Genomic DNA, 23,056 nt, shown 5'->3' on the forward strand with positions numbered 1-23,056 from the left:
CCCTGGATGCTACAGTCTAAACAATCCGCTTTTTTCCCTGCCCTCAGTCACACTGTTCACTGCAGCCCAGCTCGCATGGCACAAGTGGCATGACACTGACTCGTTGTGTTTACTTACACAGACCATGTCCAAGAGTAACCCTGTGAAAATTTAAGTATTTGACTTTAATAAGCACTCAGTATCTACAGTAGCCTCGTGAATCTTTCTTATTTTAGTACCTAATTACTGTTTATTGTTATACAGTTTATGAGCTCTACAAAACAATAAAGACAGTATTGATGTAAAGATTAAGATTAAACTGATTAATATTAGAGCCACACGTATTTTAGAGGTGATTGTACATTCAAGATATCATGACAAAATATTCATCATCATCATCCTCCATAGCAGACAGCAATGATAATGTCTGAATTTACATTTTACTACTATGTGGAAATCGAATGCTAAGTGCTAAATGTTGAATTCTGAATGATGGGTGGCATTGGGGTGCAGCAAGTAGCCCTATAGCCTCATGGCAGCTGGGATAAATCTCGGATCCTGCACCCTTTGTGAATTGCTGTATGGAGTCACATATGCAATAATATTCTTTGATGTTGATGTTGACATGTGTCTGCTTTCATAACAGCTCCAATTTGAGGTTCTGTTATTTGGTGATTTTTGAGGTTGGCAACTCTAAAAGAACTTCTCCTCTTTTTTTATGTTTTTATGAGAGCCAGTTTCATTATGGTGCTCTATGGGTCTGCAAATGAATGTGACACATGTGTCAAAAATCTTCTTGCAAGCACTGTTCCAAAACAGCTGACCTTCATATTTTAAAAAATCAGCTGACTTGATTGTTGTTGTTGTATTGTATTATTTATTTATTAATGCCTTATGTGTTAATTTACAGTTTTTAAAGAAAAAAATCTGTTGTTGTTGTCGTTACTCTTAAACTGTTCCCGTTGAAGGGTCTCCACAGTGGACCAACTGATCCGCACAACATCCGCACTTGGCATAGGTTTTACGCCACATTTATAACATTTAAAAAAGTCTAAAAATATATAGGCACCCAATTTTTTTTTTTTTTTTTTTTTACTGTTTTCTTCTTGTCAGATTGCAAAATAAAAAATAGTTTAAGCATGACTAAAAATCTATATTCCAATCATCTACCCTGTAAGTTGCTGCTTTTAAAGCTGAGGAAAGGAAAGTCAACTAAGCATTCATGGGGTATTAATAGCTACCGTCAGGATTTCATTGCATTTGTGCTCTGTACACCACCACATTGAATTTGAAATGAAACAGCCAGGTGGGGTATGCTGGGTCCAATAAGGGGTGCATCCTAACAGACCGGTGCAAATCCAGACCATAACACTGAGATGAAAATATCAAAGAAAAATACAGATCAACACCTGTTCCATTTCCATTCCCTTTCTCAAAAGTGAATGGATTATCTTCACAAGTATAGAAAGCATTTGGTGGAGTGGACATTCACCCAAGATTCCTTCACATTGATGTAACAGACTAATCGAATTTTACGGGAAATGATAACTTCAATTTATTGCTGCTGAAGTTAGATATACAATCTGTTGAATCATGGCCGTACTTATCAGACCTATCCGTATTGCCCACATGTTTTTTTTTTCATATTGGCTTTATTTTTGGTTAAATAAATGTTACAGTAAAATGTGATAGTGGTCCTTGAGATGCTTCTCAAACTTAATTGGAGTCCACCTGTGCCTTAGTGAACTCACAAAAAATAATATTTGCTAGAAAACAAACATATCTATATAAGGTATAACAGTAGATTGTGTATGTCAGAGGGGGAAAAAAATCCATGAGTTTGAGAGAATTATCTGTAAACCTGCAAACAGGGCTATGTCAAGACATATATCTGAGGAAGGATACAAGGACATTGTAGCAGCACTGAAAGTGCCTAAGAGCACATTAGCTATATCACCGTTTTCAAGGGAAAGAGCTTTGGAACAACCATGAGTCTTCTCAGATCTGACTGCTCAAGCAAACTGGGTAATTGTGAAAAAAAGGTCCTTGGTCAGAGAGGTAACCAAGAACCCAAGGGTCACTATAATTGTGAGAGCTCCTGAGTTCCCTTGTGAAAAAGGAAGAGCCTTACAGAAAGACAACAATCACCGCAGCACTCTACCAATCAGGCCTTCATGGTAGAACGGTAAGACAGAAGCCATTCCTCACTAAAAGACACCTGAGAGCCTGGGGGTTTGCCAAAGAAGCCCCAGAACAACTCTAAGACCTTGAGAAACAAAATCATTTGGTCTGATGTAGAGTACAGTTTACCTCTCCCAAATAAAGCAGACAAGGAGGGACCCGGGCTAAATTATGTCAGTGACGCCTTCTTACAAATAACGCAGATTTCATTCAAAATATTATAAACACAGACCAATAAGAATCACTTTTTTCATTCATTTAATTGTGTGAAATGGCTAATAAAAATAGGTAATAAAAACGATTATGATGTGGAGGTGATTTGGCTTAGTCTTGACTTCTGGTCGTGGGTGACAGCGTTGAGGGAAATCTGTTGATTGTCGAATCGTCGATTACAAAGTAAACACAGCGATGGAGATAAAAAGGCCAATGCTGTCAGGTGCCCAATTTAGGGGAAAAAAAAAAGAAGATGAGGAGAAACAGGCAAAAGATAAGAGTTTGTAACAATGTTCTCTCTGTATGATTAAGGTATTCATGTCATTATGTTAATTAGTGGTATAACGTTGACTCTTAGGTTTGTTTGCCTTCTTGCTTATGATGCTTGCTATGCTTACCATGCTAAAATAAATAACACAATAAAAGCCTAATATACAAACTATTACAGAAATTCTAATTGTTTCTATTAAATACCATTATGAACCATTAACTTTTTCCAGTGAAACTATTACAAGATTCCTTATTCCACCCACCAATAGAATCCATCATATACCAGCAGGCATTGTTATACTTACCATTAAAACCAATACAATTCCCATTATAACCATTAAATCCATTACATCTTCTATTATTTTTGGGCAGGGTTCTATTGTTTTTTTTTAGCACTGTATACAACATGAGATCTAATTAAATTTAACCACAAAATTATGCTTTGCAACAAAACTGTTGCAAGTACATAAAGTTATTTATTTCTATTGGTTATGTTAATGTTGGCTATAGCCAATGTATTTACAATATATTTACAGTATACTGTACATAGCCAGTGTAATTTACATATGTGTAGATAGTTTAAAAGACATTTTACATTTGCTATAACTCTGTTATGTGACAAAGCATATAATTTGAGGCAGTACATTAACCAAGGAGCTAATTGTTTTTCCCTTAGATTAGATTAGATTAATAAGCATGTTAGGGCATGTTTATTTAAATTTGCAATTTTTAAGAGTAATATTGTAGAAAACAGTCTTTTGATGTCAATTTCAACTGCGTCCTGTTCCAGGGACTTCTAAAATATTTTTATATTTGTATATTATTCTTAATAATTTAAAATATTTTTTTAAATAATATTTGTTTGTACAGAGTATATATATATATTTTTTTTTTTGCCAAAATTGGTCTGTTACGGAATGACATATAGTATTACTACAATAAAATGTGTGGTGTGTACAAAATGTGAAAATTTGTCAAGTTGGTAAGTGGCCTGGGGTGCCAGGAGGGAGTCTCGCCCAGGAAGCAATTCAGTGTAGAACCGCCACGGCCGATAACTAATTCAGGATTGATACAGACACGACAAGATTTAAGTACAGGATGTTCTAGGTCTTGCATCAGCAGTTGGTCTGTGGTTGCAGTAGTTGGTCCTGGATGTCCTTTAGAGTAGTCCAGGTAGTGTTTTTATTTATATGTTGCATAATTAAATTTTTTACTTAATAGGGTTGTGTCTAAAAGTTAATATGTCCTTTTTTAATTCTATCTGTTTTTGTGTAACAATCTAATAAAAATAATTTGATCATAAAGGGTATTGGTATTAGGCAAACACAACCTCAGAAGTTGTAAAAGTTTGTTTGTGCTTTATCATTATGCAAAATTGTGTGTAAAATGATAAGAGAAAAAAAGAATGTGAATCCATATGGAATCCATGGATGAGTATGAAACATAAGATGTGAAAACCTTTCCAAAGTGGATAATTTTTTTTTAAAAAAACACACTTGATACACTAAGATTTTATTCAATCACCTTCAGCTTTAGTTGTAGTGCAAAATGTAGTGACCAGTTCATGTGTGAAAATTGTTCCTCATGCTCCCAGAACCACTCTTTTACAATTTGAGTCCTGTACCATCAGGGAAGAAAAACTCCATTTATATGATACCCTTAATCAGAGCACTCTAATATTAAAATGTTACTATAAAAAGCAACAAAAATACTGTACATATAAACCTTATAATCGTATCATACATATACTAAAACCAAGACATTGTACCTATGGAAAGTGGCCTAAAGGATTCAGCATTAGGTTAAAATTTGGGCTCAAGGATACAGAATATTGCATCTGATCTTTTTGCAACATATTAAAAAAGTTAGAACTTGTCTAAAGAAAGGATATAACTGGATACATACAGAAAAATATTGTAGCGTTTTTACGCCGGAAAGAATGCTGGAGAGATGAGTGAGCTTATTTGCTGCCCAATGCAATGGCTGGGAGTACTTTATTTAGCACACAGCAGGTATGGCATGAGCAGCACCTTCACTCAGGAGCCTACATCTAATTCAGCATCAGCCTGAACTAGAGCACATTTCACACATCACACACCTCAACACACACACAACAGGGCCGAAGTCACTAACCCAAACACCTTTCCCCATCATGGTGAATACACCGACATTCCTGCAAGGCATGCTGGTCGTCAGCCGCCGCCCCGCCCACGCCACAATATACAGTATATTGTCAAGAGAAAGTATGTGAACCGTATGAAATTTTATGGTTTCCTGCATTAATTTGTGTGATCTGAAGTCAAGGATATTGACAAAGTGCCTCAAATAACAACATAAAAAATGTTGATCTTTCAAACAATGTTGATCTGGTTGACCCCAATCTGGGCTCTGACTTGGCCACTCCAGAAGGCAGAGTTTGCTTTTCTAACGCCATTCGATTATGGACTAGCTCCAGTTTTAGGTCACTGTCCTGTTGCATCACCCAACTTCTACAAAGTTTCACCTGATGTACAGAAGTTCTCACATTTTCCTGAAGATTTAAAAAAAAAAATCTTCCCTACTATAACAGCAAGCTGGCCCAAATCATGATCTTTCCTCCACCATACTTTACAGTTGGGATGATTTTTTCATGATGATATGCAGTGCCCTATAACTGCAAAAAAAAAAAAAAACAACAACAACAAAAAAAAACAGATGTAGTGATTTATTTTTTCCAAACAGTTCAAATTAATATAGTCTTGACTTGAGGAAGATCAGATATATTTTATAACAAATTTTATAAAAAAAAATTATGACAATACTATAAAATTCCAATATAATTATTACATTTATTCTATCTCTCTCTATGAAATCTTGCATGGAGCTTCAGGTCGAGGGCAATTCAGGATTTTTTTCTATTTCTTCCATTTGCGAGTAATCGCTACAACAGTTGTCTCCTTTTCACCAAGCATCTTGCTGAAAGTCTTTTAGCCCATTCCAGCCTTGTGCAGGTCAACAATCTTGTTTATGTAGAAAACACAAAGCACATTTTATAACACAGCAGACCAGACCAGAAAAATAAATTAAACACTGTACCAGTCAAAAATTTTGGACACACCTTCTAATTCCAATATCTTTCCTGATTCTTATTTCTTCCTACATACAGTAGTAAAACAATGCTGAAGGTATCCAAAAGATGCAAATTTCACCTTTGAACAGTTGATTTACTTATGCTCTGTAAGGTACTATTAATTTGTGATTTTTGAGGCTGGTAACACTAAAGGAACTTTTCTGTGGCAGGGGTAAGTTTTGGCTTTACTCTTCTGTGATGGTCTTAATGAGAGCCAGATTCATCAGCTTCATGGGTTTTGCAAATGCATTTGACAATACTGTTGCAAGAACTGCTTCAGCACAGCTGACCCTCACGTCTTAAAACCACTGACTGTTGTAGCCGTTCCATATGGTCCACATTCCTTATGCCATGTGTTATTTCATAGCTTTGAATTTTTTTTTTATTGTTCTAGGATGTAGAAAACTTAGTCCAGACTTTTGACTGGTATTGTGTGATATGTTATAGCAGTTTATTACTGACATAAAATAGTTTATTACTCCTCATTGTTTATCTACAGCAGGGGTCTCCAAATCCAGTCCTGGAGGGCCAGTGACCAGCACAGTTTGTAATTCACCAACACCTAAACACACCCACTGAACCTAATAATTAACAGATTAGTTAAATCAGCTGTGTTTGAGAAGAAGAATCACAAAACCGTGTTGGACACTCCAGGACTGGATTTGGAGAGCCCTGATTTACAGCATTAAGTTAGTGTTTCCTTCTAGTGGACATTTCTGAGCACATGTAATTGGCAAAATATATGTGCCACAAAACCAGCCAATCGGGCACTAAAAGAAAGTAAATTCTAATTGGGTGTTTCTGATTAAATAAACAGCATGTACCTTTTTTGCTCAGAAATGAGGCACAGATATTTATCGTTCCAGAACAAGCACTAGTTCACAGTGGGGGGTGTGTGGAAACATGTCCACAGGAACAGCAAGCTTCGGTGCAAAGGCCACTCCAGTGAGATTTCTCTTTAAAGTGGTCTTTCCGCAAAGCTCTCTGAAATTTCGCAATGCTTCTCCTTCTGGCTTACATGAAATATAAATGAGTCTCTGTATGTCAGGATGATTCCTTAGGGCTTGGATGACTCTATAATGTAGACCTGCCCTGGATGGATTCACAACAGCTGTGAGTGCTCCTTCACACTGCATTGCGGGTATCAGTTTAGGAAGAACAAGTTCAGCTTTTCCTGATAGAAACTCACAGTTCTGAACACCATTTAGTGTTGCATTATATTTCGCATCTTGTACAGCCTGCTCAATTAGTTCAATACCAATGACCTTCTTTAATCTTGGGGATAATGAAATACCAATAGCTCCTGTACCACAGCATACATCCAGCAATGTGCCCTTTTCACTGGCCTTATTCAGCTCTGCAACTGTCGTGTACAGGGCCTCTGCCGCACCCCTGTTCACCTGAAAGAAGGAATCAGCAGAGATGCGGAACTTGAAACCAAGGACCTCTTCATAAATATGGGGCTCCCCATACAGCAGCTGATAGGGAGAGACTTCATGACTGCATCGAGTCATGGAGCTTTCCTGAAAATAAATAGAGTCCAGCTGGCAAACTCTTCCTGGACCTTTTGTAAAGTATTCTACTAGAGATGCTTTATGAACATTAATCTCGTCAGAACTTAGAGTTTGTGGATGAAAATATACTATGGCCATTGTGTTACCAGCAGAGTTTGTTCTCACTGTAATTTCTCTCCAATGTCCTCCATCATGAAATAAAAGACAAGGTTTTAGTGGTGAAGCACGTATAAAATCCTCATAACACCTGGCCACTAGATTGTGCTTTGGTGGCATGTTAAGTAGATGATCACCATGAATACAGACAATGTTTCTACCTTTCCCAGTGCCAATGTAGAACCCGACAGTTTTTGGATTTCCATCGATTCCTCTGTTGACTGAGAAGGTGGACTTATTACGGTAGCCATCCCTCACTGGCGAAGGGACTATGCTCAGTACTGGAAACGGGACCTCTTCCTTACTGGCTGAAAGAGATGAGTCTTGTGCCAGGTGATTTGCCATCTGGAGTAGGATATTGTGCTGTCGCTCTTGTTTCCATTGAAGCTGCTCATCATAACTCAGTCTCCATAAAGGTGTCACAGTATCAGCTAGTCTTTCCTCCAGCGACATAGTTTTTCCATCTAAAAGCCAGGATTTCTTTTTTCTCCTTCTCTTTCCAGTACTGCTCACACACACCAAACTGTGTTTAGGTGTTATAAAGCTGACAGAGACTTTTAGCAGATGCCCAGCACATTTAAACACTCCTGGCAACATTTGACTTATAATGTTTGTAAAGTCTTACAGAATTAATGTCTAGGAAATCTTTCCCTTAGTGGAGTTTTTTTCTTGTACTCTGAGTTATTCTGCAGTCCTCGCGCACGTTAGGAATGCCTCGTGACGCATTCTTTCTGCGCCCAGTGTGTGTGTCACGTCATTATGCTGAGCCCGAAAACCGTTTCAGTTCCGCTGTCGCAATGGAATCAAACAAGGACGAAGCGGAACGCTGCATAGAGATATCTATCGCGGCGCTGCGAAATAACCAACCGGACAAAGCTCGAAGATTCCTGGAGAAGGCACAGAAACTGTTTCCCACACAAAAGGCACAACGTAAGAGAATGTGTTTCGAATACCCTACATATGAGAGCTAACGCTGTCGCTAACGTTTATGAGCTAGCCCGTTAGCTAACGTTAACCAGCATCTTATTGTCTAACCTGTTATGTATGCATGCAGCCCTATACAGTACTTTTTGACCTTTACATTTTTGACTAATTTGCTGCACTGATATGATACGACCTCTGTCATTAGTCAGAATGTCAAGAACAGGGCGAAAAATCCAGCTAAGCTGTTGGACTTGTACTGTATTGTGTAGTTTAATACGCCAGCTTTTTACACTAATCAGCCATAACAGTATGACCACCCGCATAATATTGAAAATAGGTCCCTCTTTTACTGTTAAACAGTCTTGACCTGGTGTGTTGTGGTACCAGACACCAAGCTGTTAGTAGCACTTCCTTAAACCCCTGTAAGTTGTGTGGTGGGGCCTCCATGGAGCTGACTTGTTTTTCCAGCACATCCCACACATGCTCAGATCTGAAAATCGAGTCAACACCTTGAAATTGTTGTTGTGTTCCTCAAACTATCCTTAAAGCATTTTTGCAGTGTGTTGGTGCATTATGCGGATAAAAGAGGCTGCTGTGATGAGGAAAGCCTGCATCTATAAAAGGGTTGTACTTGATCAGCAATAGTGGTTAAGTTTGTGCAAAAGTAACATCCACATCACTGCCACTGCCAGCTTGTCTTCTTCCTATAGTGCATCCTGGTGCTGCGCTTCCCCAGGTATGTAATGCACACATACTCGGCCATCCACATGATGTCAATGAAAATGTGTTTCATTAGACCAGGCCGTTTTCATCTCATTGCTCTTTAGTCCAGTTCTGATGCTCATGTGCCCATTGTCGTCACTTTTGGTGGTGGGCACGGGTCAGCATGAGCACCCTGACCAGTCTATGATTATTCCGCCCATACACAACAAACTGTGACACACTATATGTTTTGGTACCTTTCTATCAGAACCAGCATTAACATTTTCAGCAATTTAAGAGCACTCTTATTGCATGTGCCAACCTTCACTCTCTATGTGCATCAATAAGCCGTGGCCACCCACAACCCAGTTGTTGGTTTACTTCTTTTCCTTACTTGGAACACTTTTGGGAGGTTCTGGCCACTGCCGACTGTGAACGTTCCACAAGATCTGCAGCTTTGGAGTCGACCTATTTGTTTAGCCATCACAGTTTGGCTCACTCCATTAAGTAATACCAATCCTTTTCTGCTTTCAACACATTAACTTTACAAACAAAATGTTTGCTTGCTGCCTGGTGCCGTTGTAACAAGATATTCAATGTTATTCATTTCACCTGTCAGTGGTTATGATGTTATGGCTGAACTGTGTACCCAGTAAATTAATTGTACTCTCTGCTTTCTTATATACAATGAACAATCCAATGTATTCATGTAACTGCTGTAGACTGAATTGGGCAAATCAAGTTTAGTAGCTCCAGTGTTTATTGAGGGTTTCTGAATTTTGGTATAAACAAGCTGAGTGCTCTGAGTCATACTGTTTGATGTAAACAGTACAGAGCGTTATGGATTGGCAAACATTTTCCTGGTAAGTCCTGCGGTCTTCAGTCTTCAAATCTCAGCCCCCTCAGTCAGTCATCTCTTAGATGAGACAGAAAAGGGCATACTTATATTTAATTAGCTGAAATGGTGAAAATGTCGGTCTGTTCTGTATAGTACAACATTTATGCATGACAAACCCGCAACTGAAATAAACCCCAATACGTAATAAAAATTTTCAGCTTTTCATGTAATAATCCCCAAAATATAATCAATAAAAAAATAGCCTTTTTTGTGGGCATTTTACACTAACTTCAAAATAGTTTTTGACATTTATAATAAAAATGACCTGGACGATCAGCCAGTGACCAGGATCGGCTGGTTTTCACTTTGATTGGCCATAACTGGTGATTGAGTGCAGAAGATTCCGAGTGATGCAACAGAGATGCATTTTTGTGTTGCATTATTAAAGATCGCACATGTTAAAAACCTCTAATTAGCTTTTTCTCCGAACTCTGAGAGTGAATTAGTCTCAAACCCACTCATTGTACATGCTAGCACAAGTCTGAAAACAACATGATCACTAACTAGTCTAAAATTATGTATGTTAGAATCCCTACGATGAAAACAAATGGTTATGACTATAACCTCTGTTCCCTGAAGGAAAGGAACGAGGTACAACACATATTGTATGGGATATCACGCCCTCTCGTGTCCTGGCTGAAGCCACCTTTATTCACGTCGTAAAGGCAGGCAAACCTGTGGTGACGTACGGGTAGCCCCGCCCACACCTATAAACCATCGCTGCCACGGTTGACCCTCAGTTCGACAGCCACTCTTCGCCAAGCGTAACTGTGAGGCGGGGCAGCAATGTGTTGTACCTCGTTTCTCTCCTTCAGGGAACAAAGGTTATAGTCATAACCATTTGTTCCCTTTCAGTCAATTCAATCGGTACAACACATATTGTATGGGACATATATTCACTCCCTGCCGAGCATCTACCAAAGTTAGCCACAAGAACCTTGATAGCTACTCTACTGCATCATGAACCCCGCAGAGAGGACACAATGAGCCACCGAGGGGGCCGTTATATCGAGTCGGTAGAACCGGACAAAAGTGTGTGGTAAGGACCAACTGGCTGCCGCGCAAATATCACCCACGGACATTCCTTTGAACAGCGCCCATGATGTTGCCGTAGCTCTCGTTGAATGTGCTTTCACACCCAGAGGCAATGGAACACCCTTACTGCTATAAGCTAATGAAATAGCCTCCACAATCCAATGGGAAAGCCGCTGTTTAGACAGCGCTTTACCCTTTACTGGACTGGCAAAGCAGATAAACAGTTGATCACATAAGCGCATATAAACAGTTGATTACATCAGCGCCGTTTGGTACTGATTCCCTGAACATAACATAGCGGCCTCTTTGGCGGCATTGAGAGAGGAGAAACAGTGTCTCCCTGCTGCCAGAGCTCCTCTCCCTTTAAAAGCTGAGCTAGGAGGAGTGAGGATTCTTCCTTCTAGTCGCTGAATCCTTCTGGATGCGCGGTGGGGGGCTCATACCCCAGGCCGACTGCCGTCGGGTTTTGCCTGGGAGGCTGTTGCTTCACCGGCCGAGAGCTCGAGCTAGCTGCCGGCGGTGGTCTTTTATGAGGTGACCACGGAGTGATCATGCTTCGAGCCTGTTTGGGCTTCACCTCTCGTCGCGAAATGATGTCTCGCAATGCTTCAGCCTGTTTCCTCCTGAAGTCAAACTTTGCCTAAATGGCATCGAGTGACTGGCTGAACAAACCCTCAGCAGACAGAGGTTCATCCAAGTAGGCCCTGTCTCTATCTGGAATGTCAGAAAGCGTGAGCCATAAATGTCTCTGTGCTACCACTGCGCTCGCCATCCCTCTTCCGAGGGAAAGAGCCGCACAACGAGACATGCGCAAAATGTAGTCTGTTGCGGTCCTGACCTCGTTAAGCAGCGCACAGAACGGGTTCTCCTGAGGCACCAGTAAGCCGAGCTCTGCCAAACACATTGCCTGATATGTTTGCAGCAGCGTAGCGGAGTTGAGCGCACAAGCAGTGCCTGTTTGAGCACGGTAAATCTTTTCCAGCTGGGCAGAGGAGAATCTACAGCGTTTGGACGGAAGGACAGTAGGGCCAGACACTCCATGATTATGCGAGGGTGCCAAATAAGCAGCCAAAGATGGCTCCATTGGCGGTGGGCTAACTAGTCCTGCTTTCTCAGCTCCGTCCAATTCCAAATACTGTCCGTAACCAGGCACTGATACTCGCCGACAAAGTCGGGAAACTTAGGCAAGCAGTTTTTCATGGTTGTCGGTTCAGGAGGAAGAAAAAATCCTGTGAACCTTGACGGTTTTTGAGCCGGCTGTGGGGAGGGCCACTCCACCTCCAGCTTCTCGGCCGCTCGGGCGTAGAGAGCAAAAAATTAAGTGTTGTCCCGAGCGGCTAACGCAGTAGCAGCGGAGCTTTGAGCGGGCGGCAAAATTTCATGCTCGTCCTCCGACAAGCCATGCATTTCTAGGCCGATGTCGAGCAAACCCCTCGAGATACTCCATCTGGTCCGCCCAGCTAAGTGTGGGGACTTCTGACGATAATTACTCGTCAGCAGACACAGGCGAAGCTGGGATTGCTAATTCGGAAAGGAGGGGGTCCTGCTGAGCGACCGTATTTCTCCCCATGATTCTTTCCACGAACGTGACCCGTTTTTCCAGCGTTGAACGCTGGAGCTGGCGATAAAGCGCACATGACTCGGGCTCAGCTAGCGCTCTCCTAGCATGGAGAATCCCCAGACAGACGGGGCACGCTTCGTGTTGGTCCTTCTCGTGCAAGGAGAAGCCCCACTCCTGAGGACAGGGGCGAAAAGCGGACCTCTTCTTTGCCACATTAGCTTTCATGCTCATGCCAGCTAGCACTGTTAGCACAGCTAAACAGAAGCCAACTAAACTGAGATGTCGCTAATGTTCCGACTGACCGTGAACTTAAAAGTCAGCGCTCCGCGGGTAGACGACTCACCAAAATGAGGCTGCTGTCGCTAACACCAACAAGAGCAGTTAAGCTGATTTTAAGCGCAGTCTTGTAAAGTAAAATGTAGACTTAACTAACAGCACCTAGAAAACTCTACGGAAAAGGTGTTTACAGCGAGGTGAAGAGCGTAAGAACTGAGGGTCAACCGTGGCGACTATGGTTTATAGGTGTAGGCGGGGCTACACCTACGTCACCACAGGTTTGCCTGCCTTTATAGCAAGAATAAAGGTGGCTTCAGATAGGAAACGAGAGGGTGTGATATCCCATACAATATGTGTTGTACTAAGTGAATTGACTAAAAGGGAACTGCAGTTGCTCGCAGCCATTCACTGTCAAGTTGAGTTTTGAGATTTTGAAGGCACTTGACTTGGTAAAATGTCAATTACTTTATAGTGCTACAGATAGCCCTGTACTATTTTTACATTTTGTCACGAAGTTTAGAAATATTAATTATGTCGGATGACGGAGATACATGCTGCTCAATTAAACCCTCCTATATACTCAGCAAAAAAAAAGAAACGTAAATTTTTTAGGGCTGTATTTCAACAATAATGTTGTAAAAATCCAAATAACTTTACAGATCTTCATTGTAAAGGGTTTAAACAATGTTTTCCATGCATGTTCAATTTACCATAATCAATTAACATGCACCTGTGGAATGGTCGTTAAGACCTTAACAGCTTACAGAAAGTAGGCATTTAAGGTCACAGTTCTAAAAACGCAGGACACTAAAGAGACTTGTCTACCGACTGTGAAAAACACTCAAAGAAAGATGCCCATGGTCCCTGCTCATCTGCGTGAACGTCATTAGGCATGCTGCAGGGAGGCATGAGGACTGCTGATGTGGCTAGGGCAATAAATTGCCATGTCCGCACTATGAGACGCCTAAGACAGCGCTACAGGGAGACAGGAAGGACAGCTGATTATCCTCGCAGTGGAAGACCACATGTAACAACACCTGCACAGGATCGGTACATCCGAATATCACACCTGCGTGACAGGTACAGGATGGCCACAACAATTGCCCGAGTCATACCAGGAACTCACAATCCCTCCATCAGCACTCAGACTGTCTGCAATAGGCAGTCCATGAGGAGGAGATGCACTGCAGTACTTCAAGCAGCTGGTGGCCACACCAGATACTGACTGGTACTTTTGATTTTGAGCCTCCCTTCATTTAGGGACACATTGTGAAACATTTTTAATTTATGTCTTATGGTGTTGACTCTTTTAGTGTTCATACAAATATTTACACATTAAGTTTACTGAAAGTAAAAACAGTTAAGTCAGAGGACATTTATTTTTTTGCTGAGTATATTTGAAATATGTTTGATTTGTTTAAATACTGCCGTTGGTTTTTAAGTGAGAAAACTAAGGTTATAAGGAATGGGATACAATTAATTGATTATGAAATTTTTTTAGGGTTTAAAATTGTAAAAAAAAAAAAAAAAAGTTTTACCACTCCAAATTTAACCAAGATTACATTTTACTCTGTTTATTTGCATTTGAGGTGGTAAAATGTTACAGTTCCTCTATAAACCTACAGGTGGTGCACTTTAGACTGTTTACACATTAGCAAGCAGCACAGCATCCTGCATGCTAGGTTGTTTTGACTTGTAACAAGTGATGATGCTTTAATAATTGCAATTTAAGTAGAATCGGTACCTAGGTATGGTGATAATATTATATCAAGTGGTCCCTAGTGATTCCCATCCCTACTATTTAGTAAGGGTAAGTTAGCTTTGCTTTTAGGTTAACTTGTAAATATGATAACCTGACTCTTATCTGTATACTTGAACTTGCTATTTTAGGTTTATTAGAATCTATAGCTCTGAATGGAAATGCACATGGCAGTAATAATAACTGTGGAGAAAACGAGGGTAGTGGAGTTCGACACCGAGCCACCAGTGATGCAGCGGAGAAATCAGAAGACGGTGCTACAGATGGAGCCAAGTCATACACAACAGAACAACTGGATGCAGTGAAACAGTGTGTTTACTTTTGACTACAATGTTCTATACGTCTGCAATGGTTTTGAAAGCTGTTTTAAGCATTACGTGATTAATTGTAATAGTTTGCTGCTAGCTGGTAATGTTTTCTATTGGTTTTTCCCTTCCTATGATGCAGGATAAAGAAGTGCAAAGACTATTACGAGATTTTGGGAGTCAGTAAAGATGTGTCGGATGACGATCTGAAAAAAGCTTATAGAAAACTGGCTTTAAAATTCCATCCTGATAAAAACCATGCTCCGGGTGCTACCGAGGCATTTAAAGGTATGTCATGTCAATGCTTTTAACCATCAGCTTATTTCTGGTATAAATTAATTGCCATCTGTATTTATTGTTCTCGAACAAGTCCTTATGACTTTTATTCTGTCTTTTTTAAGCTATTGGGAATGCGTATGCCATACTTAGTAACACAGAGAAGCGGAAGCAGTATGATCTTTATGGTGAGGAGAAAGTTCACCATTCACGTCATGGCCATTCTCACCATGGTTTTGAGGCAGATATTTCACCTGAGGATCTCTTCAACATGTTCTTTGGAGGTGGATTCCCATCAAGTAAGTGAACAATTTTGGAAGTGGCATATTCTAGATATGCTAAAGCCATTTATAAAAATTTAGGAACAGAAAAACAGCAGTGGCGCCTAAGCCTGGATGATATTATAATATATATGAAATAATTGATACATGACCTGAAGCTTATGTTTGAACCTTAATGATGTTCTTTGCTGCATGAGAGGAAATAAATTAGATGTACTATTTTTACTCATGTGAAAAAATAAAAATAATAAAAGACACACGGTCCCGCTGTAATAGGGGACCGTAAATTGGAAAATGAAATGTGCTGCATTATGACCACCTTGCAGGGTTTTCACATAGAATTAGCTTCAAAGGACAGCTTAATATTAACGTGTTATATATTTTCTTCTACTGATATTTAAAAACATGGATTGTGACAGGGAAGGCACAGGCTACAACAAAGCAATTATTTTTACTACCTTATGGCAACTTTAATCAAGTGTGAAGTTATGCCTGAGGACATGCTGTGAAAGCGATTGGGTGGGGTTTGTACTATTAGAATGATCTAATACTTAACTGAGAGTGTGATTTGTGACCACTGTGGGCTGTCTTTACAAATGGTAGATGGGGCAGGGGATATAAATAAGTAAATATAACGATATTTAAATGGATGCTGTGAGATATAAGTTTAAAATTGTGTTTTGCGGTCAGATCATATTTTTGCAACTCTTACCTGTGCGTTCTCAAATTATATTTCCATTCGGTCTGCTGTGCGTTCTCAGTATCTCAATGCTGTGATATTGCAGCCAATCAGAGGCTAGAGAAGGGACAGTACCAGCCGATTGTAAGCTGGTGGCAGGGTCATTCCGATGACCTGTTTCGAATTTGCTTCGTCTCTGTGTCCCTCAATGCGCATGTGTCAAGCCATTACATTTTCTTCTTATGTTGCGTTTATCATCCTATGCGTTAGTTCAGTTCATTCTTTTTTTTTCAGCAGAAGGTAAATGTTTGACACACACACACGCTATAAGCTAAAATCTATACTGTCTAAACAGAAATAGGGATGTACTGTTCTAATTGAAACAATAACAAGCAGTATAAATTAATTAAATCTGATACGTTAATTCTAGCTGTTACCCAGAGACTCTGAAAACCGATTGAGAGCTACAGAGAAGTGTAATAGAAGTATGTTACGAATGAGCAATAAAAACTTTGTCAAAAATAAATTCAAATATTCAAGTGTTTGCATCATAAATCCTTTCACCTCTTCCAGGTAATGTCCATGTTTATAGTAATGGGAGGATGAGATATGGACACGCCCAGAGGCATGAACGAAGAGAACAACGGAGAGATGTAAGTAACCAAAAAATGTTATGGCCTCTAGGTGGGAAAAAAACTGGTGGGTGTATTAAAAGCAATACAGTAGGTAGTGCATTTAAAGCAATTTGGCACAATTTCTTTCAAAACAACAGTATTTTTTCATTAATTTGTATAATGGAATTTAATTGTGCCAGATGTCCTGTCACAAGCTAATTCTTAAACAATAAAAGCAATGCAATGTTTAACTGATTCTGGTAAATTTATTTTTCCAATATAGGGAAGCCTTGCACTGTTTGTTCAGCTGATGCCCATTCTCATCCTCATTGTAGTTTCAGCCCTTAGCCAGTTGATGGTGTCCAGCCCTCCCTACAGTCTAAGTCACAGGCCGTGAGTCTGCATGCATGTCTTACGTTTTAAAAGCATATACTTAACTTTCCCACTTCCTTTCATATATAATACTGTGTAAAAGTCACCCCATATAAAATTAAATTATGTAAATTGAATGAAAGAAATGAGATTAAATGTTTTATTGTGACATGCTGCAAGGTGCCCTAAGACACAATTTTAAAAAACTATGCAACATCCTTAGCAGCAGCCTTATTTTACCTCTCTCTACCTCACTCGGCATTCAGCAACACCAGTATACTAATCACTGGCTTGATTATCTGTCATCATCTGCACCTTTTCCCACTAGCTCATGCCTTAAGTTAATTTTTGTGCTTGAATTATTCATGTCACTGTGTAACGTAATAAACCAAAAACATTCCTCTGAAATTTGTCAGGTACCACTAAAATAAAAACCTGAATATGAACTTGCCAAAATTGAGAACCAACAATGTCCTTCTGAATGCCTGAAAAATTATTCCTCAAGACTACATTAAAATAACATACCGTCTGCCTCTTTGGAAGCAAAATATGAATAAATAAAGTGTGACTTAGGACTGTTGCACAGTGCTATACTAAAACAATAAAGTTTCTATATATTACTTATTAATATAAGTATACTGAACAAAAATATAAACGCAACACTTTTGTTTTTGCTCCCATTTTTAATGAGAGGAACTCAAAGATTGCTCGAAGAAACATTATCTACATAAACAAAATAACCATATCTCTCAAATATTGTTCACAAATCTGTCAAAATCCGTTACGATGAAGAACTGGAGTCAAGTCGAGACCCCAATGAGGACGACGAGCATGCAGATGAGCCTGCCTGAGATTGTTTCTGACAGTTTGTGCAGAAATTCTTTGGTTATGCAATCCGATTGTTTCAGCAGCTGTCTGAGTGGCTGGTCTCAGACGATCATGGAGGTGAACATGCTGAATGTGGAGGACCTGGGCTGGTGTGGTTAAAACTCGTCTGCGGTTGTGAGGCTGGTTGGATGTACTGCCAAATCCTCTGAAACACCTTTGAGACGACTTATTGTAGAGAAATGAACATTCAATTCACGAGCAACAGCTCTGGTGGACATTCCTGCTGTCAGCATGCCAATTGCACGCTCCCTCAATGCTTGTGGCATCTGTGGCATTGTGCTGTGTGATTCAACTGAACCTTTCAAAGTAGCCTTTTACAGGTGGCCAGTCTAAGGCACACCTGTGCAATAATCATGCTGTCTAATCAGCATCTTGATATGGCACACCTGTGAGGTGGGATGGATTATCTCGGCAAAGGAGAAGTGCTCACTATCACAGATTTTGACAGATTTGTGAACAATATTTGAAAGATATGGTTATTTTGTGTATGTAGAAAATGGTTTAGATCTTTGAGTTCATCTCATAAAAAATGGGAGCAAAAACGAAAGTGTTGCGTTTATATTTTTGTTCAGTATAATGTAAAAAAAATAAACAATGTTTGATTACTACACAGGAAACTAAATAGTCTGCCTTGTTTGTAAATAATCAGCTTTTATATTTTATAGTCTGAGGTCACAATTTCAAAAGTGAAATGAATTAGTATTGTCGCCAACTTGGGTGTAAAATAAAATCTTTAAAAATATTTACACAAATTTCAGAATTACTTAATATTTAATGTGTCCTCTTTTTGTTTTAATGACTGTGTGCACTTGCTGGAACTAGGTGAAAACCTTTATGATCCAGTTTGGTATTTTAAACACAAGCTTTTTTTTTTTTATCTGGTTTTTGTACAAAGCGGTTTGTGAATATTATGCATTTGCTTACTTAAAATTAGTACTTAGAAATAGTGCAGAATTTTAAATATTCGAAATATTTACTTTCTTTGTGTTAAATATTTCAACATTTCCCTACTTACTGGATTTTTTTTGTGTGTCTGTGTTTTGTAGACTTTTGGACCCCACTCTATGTCCTTTGAACAAATTACAAATAACATTTCATATGTTGCAGATCCTCAGGGCACACAAACAAGAGGCAAACAGCTAATCTGAAGGTGCCTTACTATGTGGGTGACCACTTTTTAGAAGAATATACTGGAAAGCACCTCAAGAACATTGAGCAAAATGTAGAGGATGATTACATTTCAAACCTTCGAAATAACTGCTGGAAGGAAAAGCAGCAGAGTGAGTGAAGCAATTATTGGCAATACAGTTGTGTCCCATAGCATTAGGAGCCAGTCTTGTGTCTCATAATCTTAGAAAAACACAACCAGCCATGTTTATATGAGCATATGGATGGTGGTTGAGCAAATTTTGTGTTGCAGTGCTCAAAAGTGTTGCAAAGCTCTTGTTTTCAACTTCTATATTTTTATTAATTTATTGAGTTTTGTACTTGCAGAGGAAGGGCTTTTGTATCGAGCACGATATTTCGGAGATTCAGACTTGTACCAAAGGGCCCAGAAGATGGGTACACCCAGTTGTTCAAAGCTGTCAGACATTCAAGTCCTTTTACATGGACACTGAAAAACAAGTAAGTTTTTATGAACTCCTTAAAAGTTCTTTTTTTTTTTATTTTTTATTTTTTACATAATCTAAATAGGGCTGTAATGTATACAGTACTGGTTAAGTTTCAGTGTTTTCATAAGTAACTACTTTTCTATATGAATATGCATGCTTTAATGTCTTCAAACTTGCTATTATGGAGAATTTCATTGTAAAATGAATCTTTATAGTGTAACCATTTCTACCACAGAGCTGTTGAGTTCTGTGGTTTGATTATTCAGAAAGGGTTAATTCATTTTCTGTAAAAGAAATAACATTAATTATACATGTAAGTAAACAAATCTTATGTAAAGTTTAGTGCAAAAAATTGTCCTCTTTACTTTGAAATGCCAAAAAGAGTAAACATTTTTATTATTATTATCATAATATTTAATGCACATTTGACGAGCACAAATGGTTCTTTCTGATCAGAAGCAACATAAATTATCAAGATAAAATAAAGTTTGCACCCCCTTTGAAAAAAACATTCTTGGTATTTAACTTAATATGTAAAATCAAGTGTCTTGTCTTTTTTTTTTTAAAGGCTGTCGACACTTAGTCCTTGATAAGTGGCAACAGTTGTGTTACATCAGGCTTGCACTTTAAATTAGCAAGTGTGTAGATCTCCTAGGGCAGTCTCTAGCAGTTTGCTGAGAGCAGCAACAAAAAGAAAATAAAACTATGGGATCAGGAAAACAGCTTCCAAAAAACTCAAAATGAAATTGGTAAACCTTCCGTATGCTGGAGAGGGATTTAAAAAATATATATTTGTGTTTAGACATACCAGTACCAAATTTGAAGACTATAATCCAGAAAAGCAAGAAACAGGGACACGATAAGACTCTTTCAAGTAGTGAAAGAGCAAGAAAAATAAGAGATTTGTATGGTGGATCCCCCACATAATCTAAAGCTAATAACAGAAAATTCAGGTTATTTAACAAATAAATAAATATAATCATTAAGTAATTATTATTGAAGTACATTGTGGTCACTGATTTGTAATGGGAGAATCTTCAGGACAGTTCTCAAGTTTCTCTGTACAATTCTGTGCAAGTTTATTATTTTTATTTCCTTTTTCTTTTTCTTTTTTTACTTTGAGAGAGAAACAAATCTGGTAAGGGAAGCATCTTACATAGCTGCTATAACATATATAATGACCGTGATTAACTTGTTTTTCACACAATCATTGTCATTCATTATAGCCAGTTTAGTACTGTATTTTGCATTAATTATTAAAAATGGAAAGTGGCATTTATAAAATAAGATTTAGCAATCTGTGGCAATTTTGTGTTTATGATTTTTACTTTTGTTTTCTTTTTTTAGGAAGATCATTGAAGAAGACCAACTAAAATCTCACCAAACGTTCCCTAAATTAGAGTGGGAATTTGCTGTGGTTAAAAAAAACAAAAACAAATAATCTATCTCCTTGCAGCAGCAGGCAATTTTCTTTCCTCTCTCCAACAATGCCCATAAAGATAAAGTGAGGTATTGTTGTGTAGCTATTGCCGAGGTCTGAAAAACAGCACAAACACAATTGTGTTGATTTGAAAGTAAATCATGATGCTTTATGAATGTAAAACATGAACAAATAAGGTTATTCCTAATGGAAAGTTATGCTCCAAGCTTAATGTCCTTTTTTTTTTCTTTCAATGTTTTCATGCACCCAAGTTTTCTGCAATTCATGAAATTCTTCGGGTTATCTGCTCAAATCTTTGGATCATCTGAGCCAGTTCATTTTTTACAGGAAGATCTTCAAATTCAGTTTTTAATTGTTGCCATTTTATTTAATTCATCATTGTAGATCGCCTGTTAGGGATTTTTTAAGAAGCAGTTGAGATTAATGAAAAGATTTTGACCTGTATTTATTAAAATTCTATCACCTATTCCTGTGTGAGTAATTGAATTATTATAGATGCAGCAAGAGTTTAAAAAATAGAACTAATCTTTAAAAAAAAAAAAAGATATTTTCCCATAATTTGAGTAAAAAGGAAGCATCCAAAGAAGTTAACAACGCAATGTGAGTCCACAAGTATTTAGTTTACGGGTGGGGAAAAACTTGATATAAATATCTAAAGTATGTTAAAGGAAACTAGGGTTTGACTCTATGCCGAATTTGAAAAAGCAGTGCTACATCTAACAGAAAATAAAAATAACCACTGGATGGAATTGCAGTAATGTTTGCATCATTATGCAGTTTTATTTGTACAAAGGTGCCCAAAGCTATGGGCTTATAAATATAAAAAATAAAGCAATACAAATCATTGGTAGTAAGTTCAGATTCAGTGTTCTTTTGTCAGTGTTCCTCATGCAAGTATCTCCTGTTGGTGAAAGAACACTTTATTTAATCTCATATAAAAAAAAAACATAAAACATTTGTAAACTTCATCCCATTTGTACAAATTGGTACAAATAATTTGTGCAATCACTTAAACATTTTTGTAAAATTACACAAGTAAATTCACAAAATTATCTTTCATGAGGTAACTTCGTTGATTCATTTTAGCTGCCATTACTCAAGTGATAAGTATTTCATAGGGCCAGATTGTAAATTGCTAGCTCACCTTACCCTATATCAGCTTAATAAAGTGTATAGTAAAACCCATACGTTAATAATTGTACACTTCTTAAATAAGAAAAAAAACACGTCAAGAGTCAAGTGTGTTCAAGTAGCATATAACTCTAATAAGAGTAGGTTTTTAAAAAGAAGTGCCATCTTCATGTCATAGTTCTTCCACATACACTTCCTCCTGGCTGTACAGTTTTCTTTTCAGCACAGTAAAGCCCGTGCTGAGTTTAACAGAGTTTCTGAGTCTACTCGTGAACTTTGGCCACAGTCCTCCAAGATCCAAGCGCAATGAAAATGTGAGATGAAAAGTTGGAACAATATCGGGGTCCACAGATATCTGTCCCACACTCTGGAGAGTCTTGGTGTTGTCCACGCACACATCGATAATGGCTCCTCGAAGACCGCAGGGTTCAGTGGCCGCCAGCTGCAGCAGCTCCTGACTGATCCTCTCGAGCAGGACATGAGGAACCTCCAGTCTGGAGGAGCCGAGCAGCTCAGCACTGCTCTCACTCAGGACATCAGACATGTTGGACACAGTCTCTGCACACAGAGCCTCTTCCAACGGGTCATCGTCCATCGACAGCACCGATAAACACCCTGAAAGACAAGATTTCATAACTTAATTAAACTCAATACCTTAACATAGTCCATTGTGTCCCTTATCACCTTCAAGACAAAGTGGAGAAGTTAGCGCTGAACATACCTGAATCTCTTTTCCTCGTTTCTATATCATCGGTGTGATGGAGCAGTTTTTGGACCACCTTTCCCAATGAAAGGCGTTTCGAAACACCAGATTCTGACTGTAAATAATCCATAGTAAAGGGATTTAATGAAACTGTGGTAAGATCTTCCTGGAGGTTG

The 23,056-nt window shown here is 38.7% G+C and overlaps 3 protein-coding genes across 3 annotated transcripts; 1 reads left to right on the forward strand and 2 right to left on the reverse strand.

The window, feature by feature from the left end:
- Nucleotides 1-5,508: 5,508 nt before the first annotated feature.
- trmt2b (tRNA methyltransferase 2 homolog B) lies at nucleotides 5,509-8,061 on the reverse strand. Its single transcript, XM_053502481.1, has 2 exons — nucleotides 6,577-8,061; nucleotides 5,509-5,642 (listed from the first exon to the last, which is right to left on the reverse strand). The coding sequence occupies exon 1, from the start codon at nucleotides 8,017-8,019 to the stop codon at nucleotides 6,607-6,609; it is 1,413 nt and encodes a 470-aa protein (XP_053358456.1). The 5' UTR covers nucleotides 8,020-8,061; the 3' UTR covers nucleotides 5,509-5,642; nucleotides 6,577-6,606.
- A 135-nt stretch (nucleotides 8,062-8,196) lies between these two features.
- On the forward strand, nucleotides 8,197-21,512 carry dnajb12a (DnaJ heat shock protein family (Hsp40) member B12a). The gene is made up of 9 exons (XM_053502628.1): nucleotides 8,197-8,352; nucleotides 14,709-14,886; nucleotides 15,025-15,170; nucleotides 15,284-15,457; nucleotides 16,692-16,771; nucleotides 17,016-17,125; nucleotides 19,100-19,272; nucleotides 19,487-19,618; nucleotides 20,953-21,512. The coding sequence occupies exons 1-8, from the start codon at nucleotides 8,220-8,222 to the stop codon at nucleotides 19,609-19,611; spliced, it is 1,119 nt and encodes a 372-aa protein (XP_053358603.1). The 5' UTR covers nucleotides 8,197-8,219; the 3' UTR covers nucleotides 19,612-19,618; nucleotides 20,953-21,512.
- Nucleotides 21,513-21,966: 454 nt separating this feature from the next.
- Nucleotides 21,967-23,056, reverse strand: LOC128529343 (DNA damage-inducible transcript 4 protein-like). The gene is made up of 2 exons (XM_053502800.1): nucleotides 22,899-23,056; nucleotides 21,967-22,792 (listed from the first exon to the last, which is right to left on the reverse strand). Exons 1-2 carry the CDS (start codon nucleotides 23,008-23,010, stop codon nucleotides 22,350-22,352), a joined length of 555 nt encoding a protein of 184 aa, XP_053358775.1. The 5' UTR covers nucleotides 23,011-23,056; the 3' UTR covers nucleotides 21,967-22,349.

Source organism: Clarias gariepinus, chromosome 8 (genome assembly GCF_024256425.1).
Source record: "Clarias gariepinus isolate MV-2021 ecotype Netherlands chromosome 8, CGAR_prim_01v2, whole genome shotgun sequence".
In the NCBI taxonomy this organism is placed as follows: Eukaryota; Metazoa; Chordata; class Actinopteri; order Siluriformes; family Clariidae; genus Clarias; species Clarias gariepinus.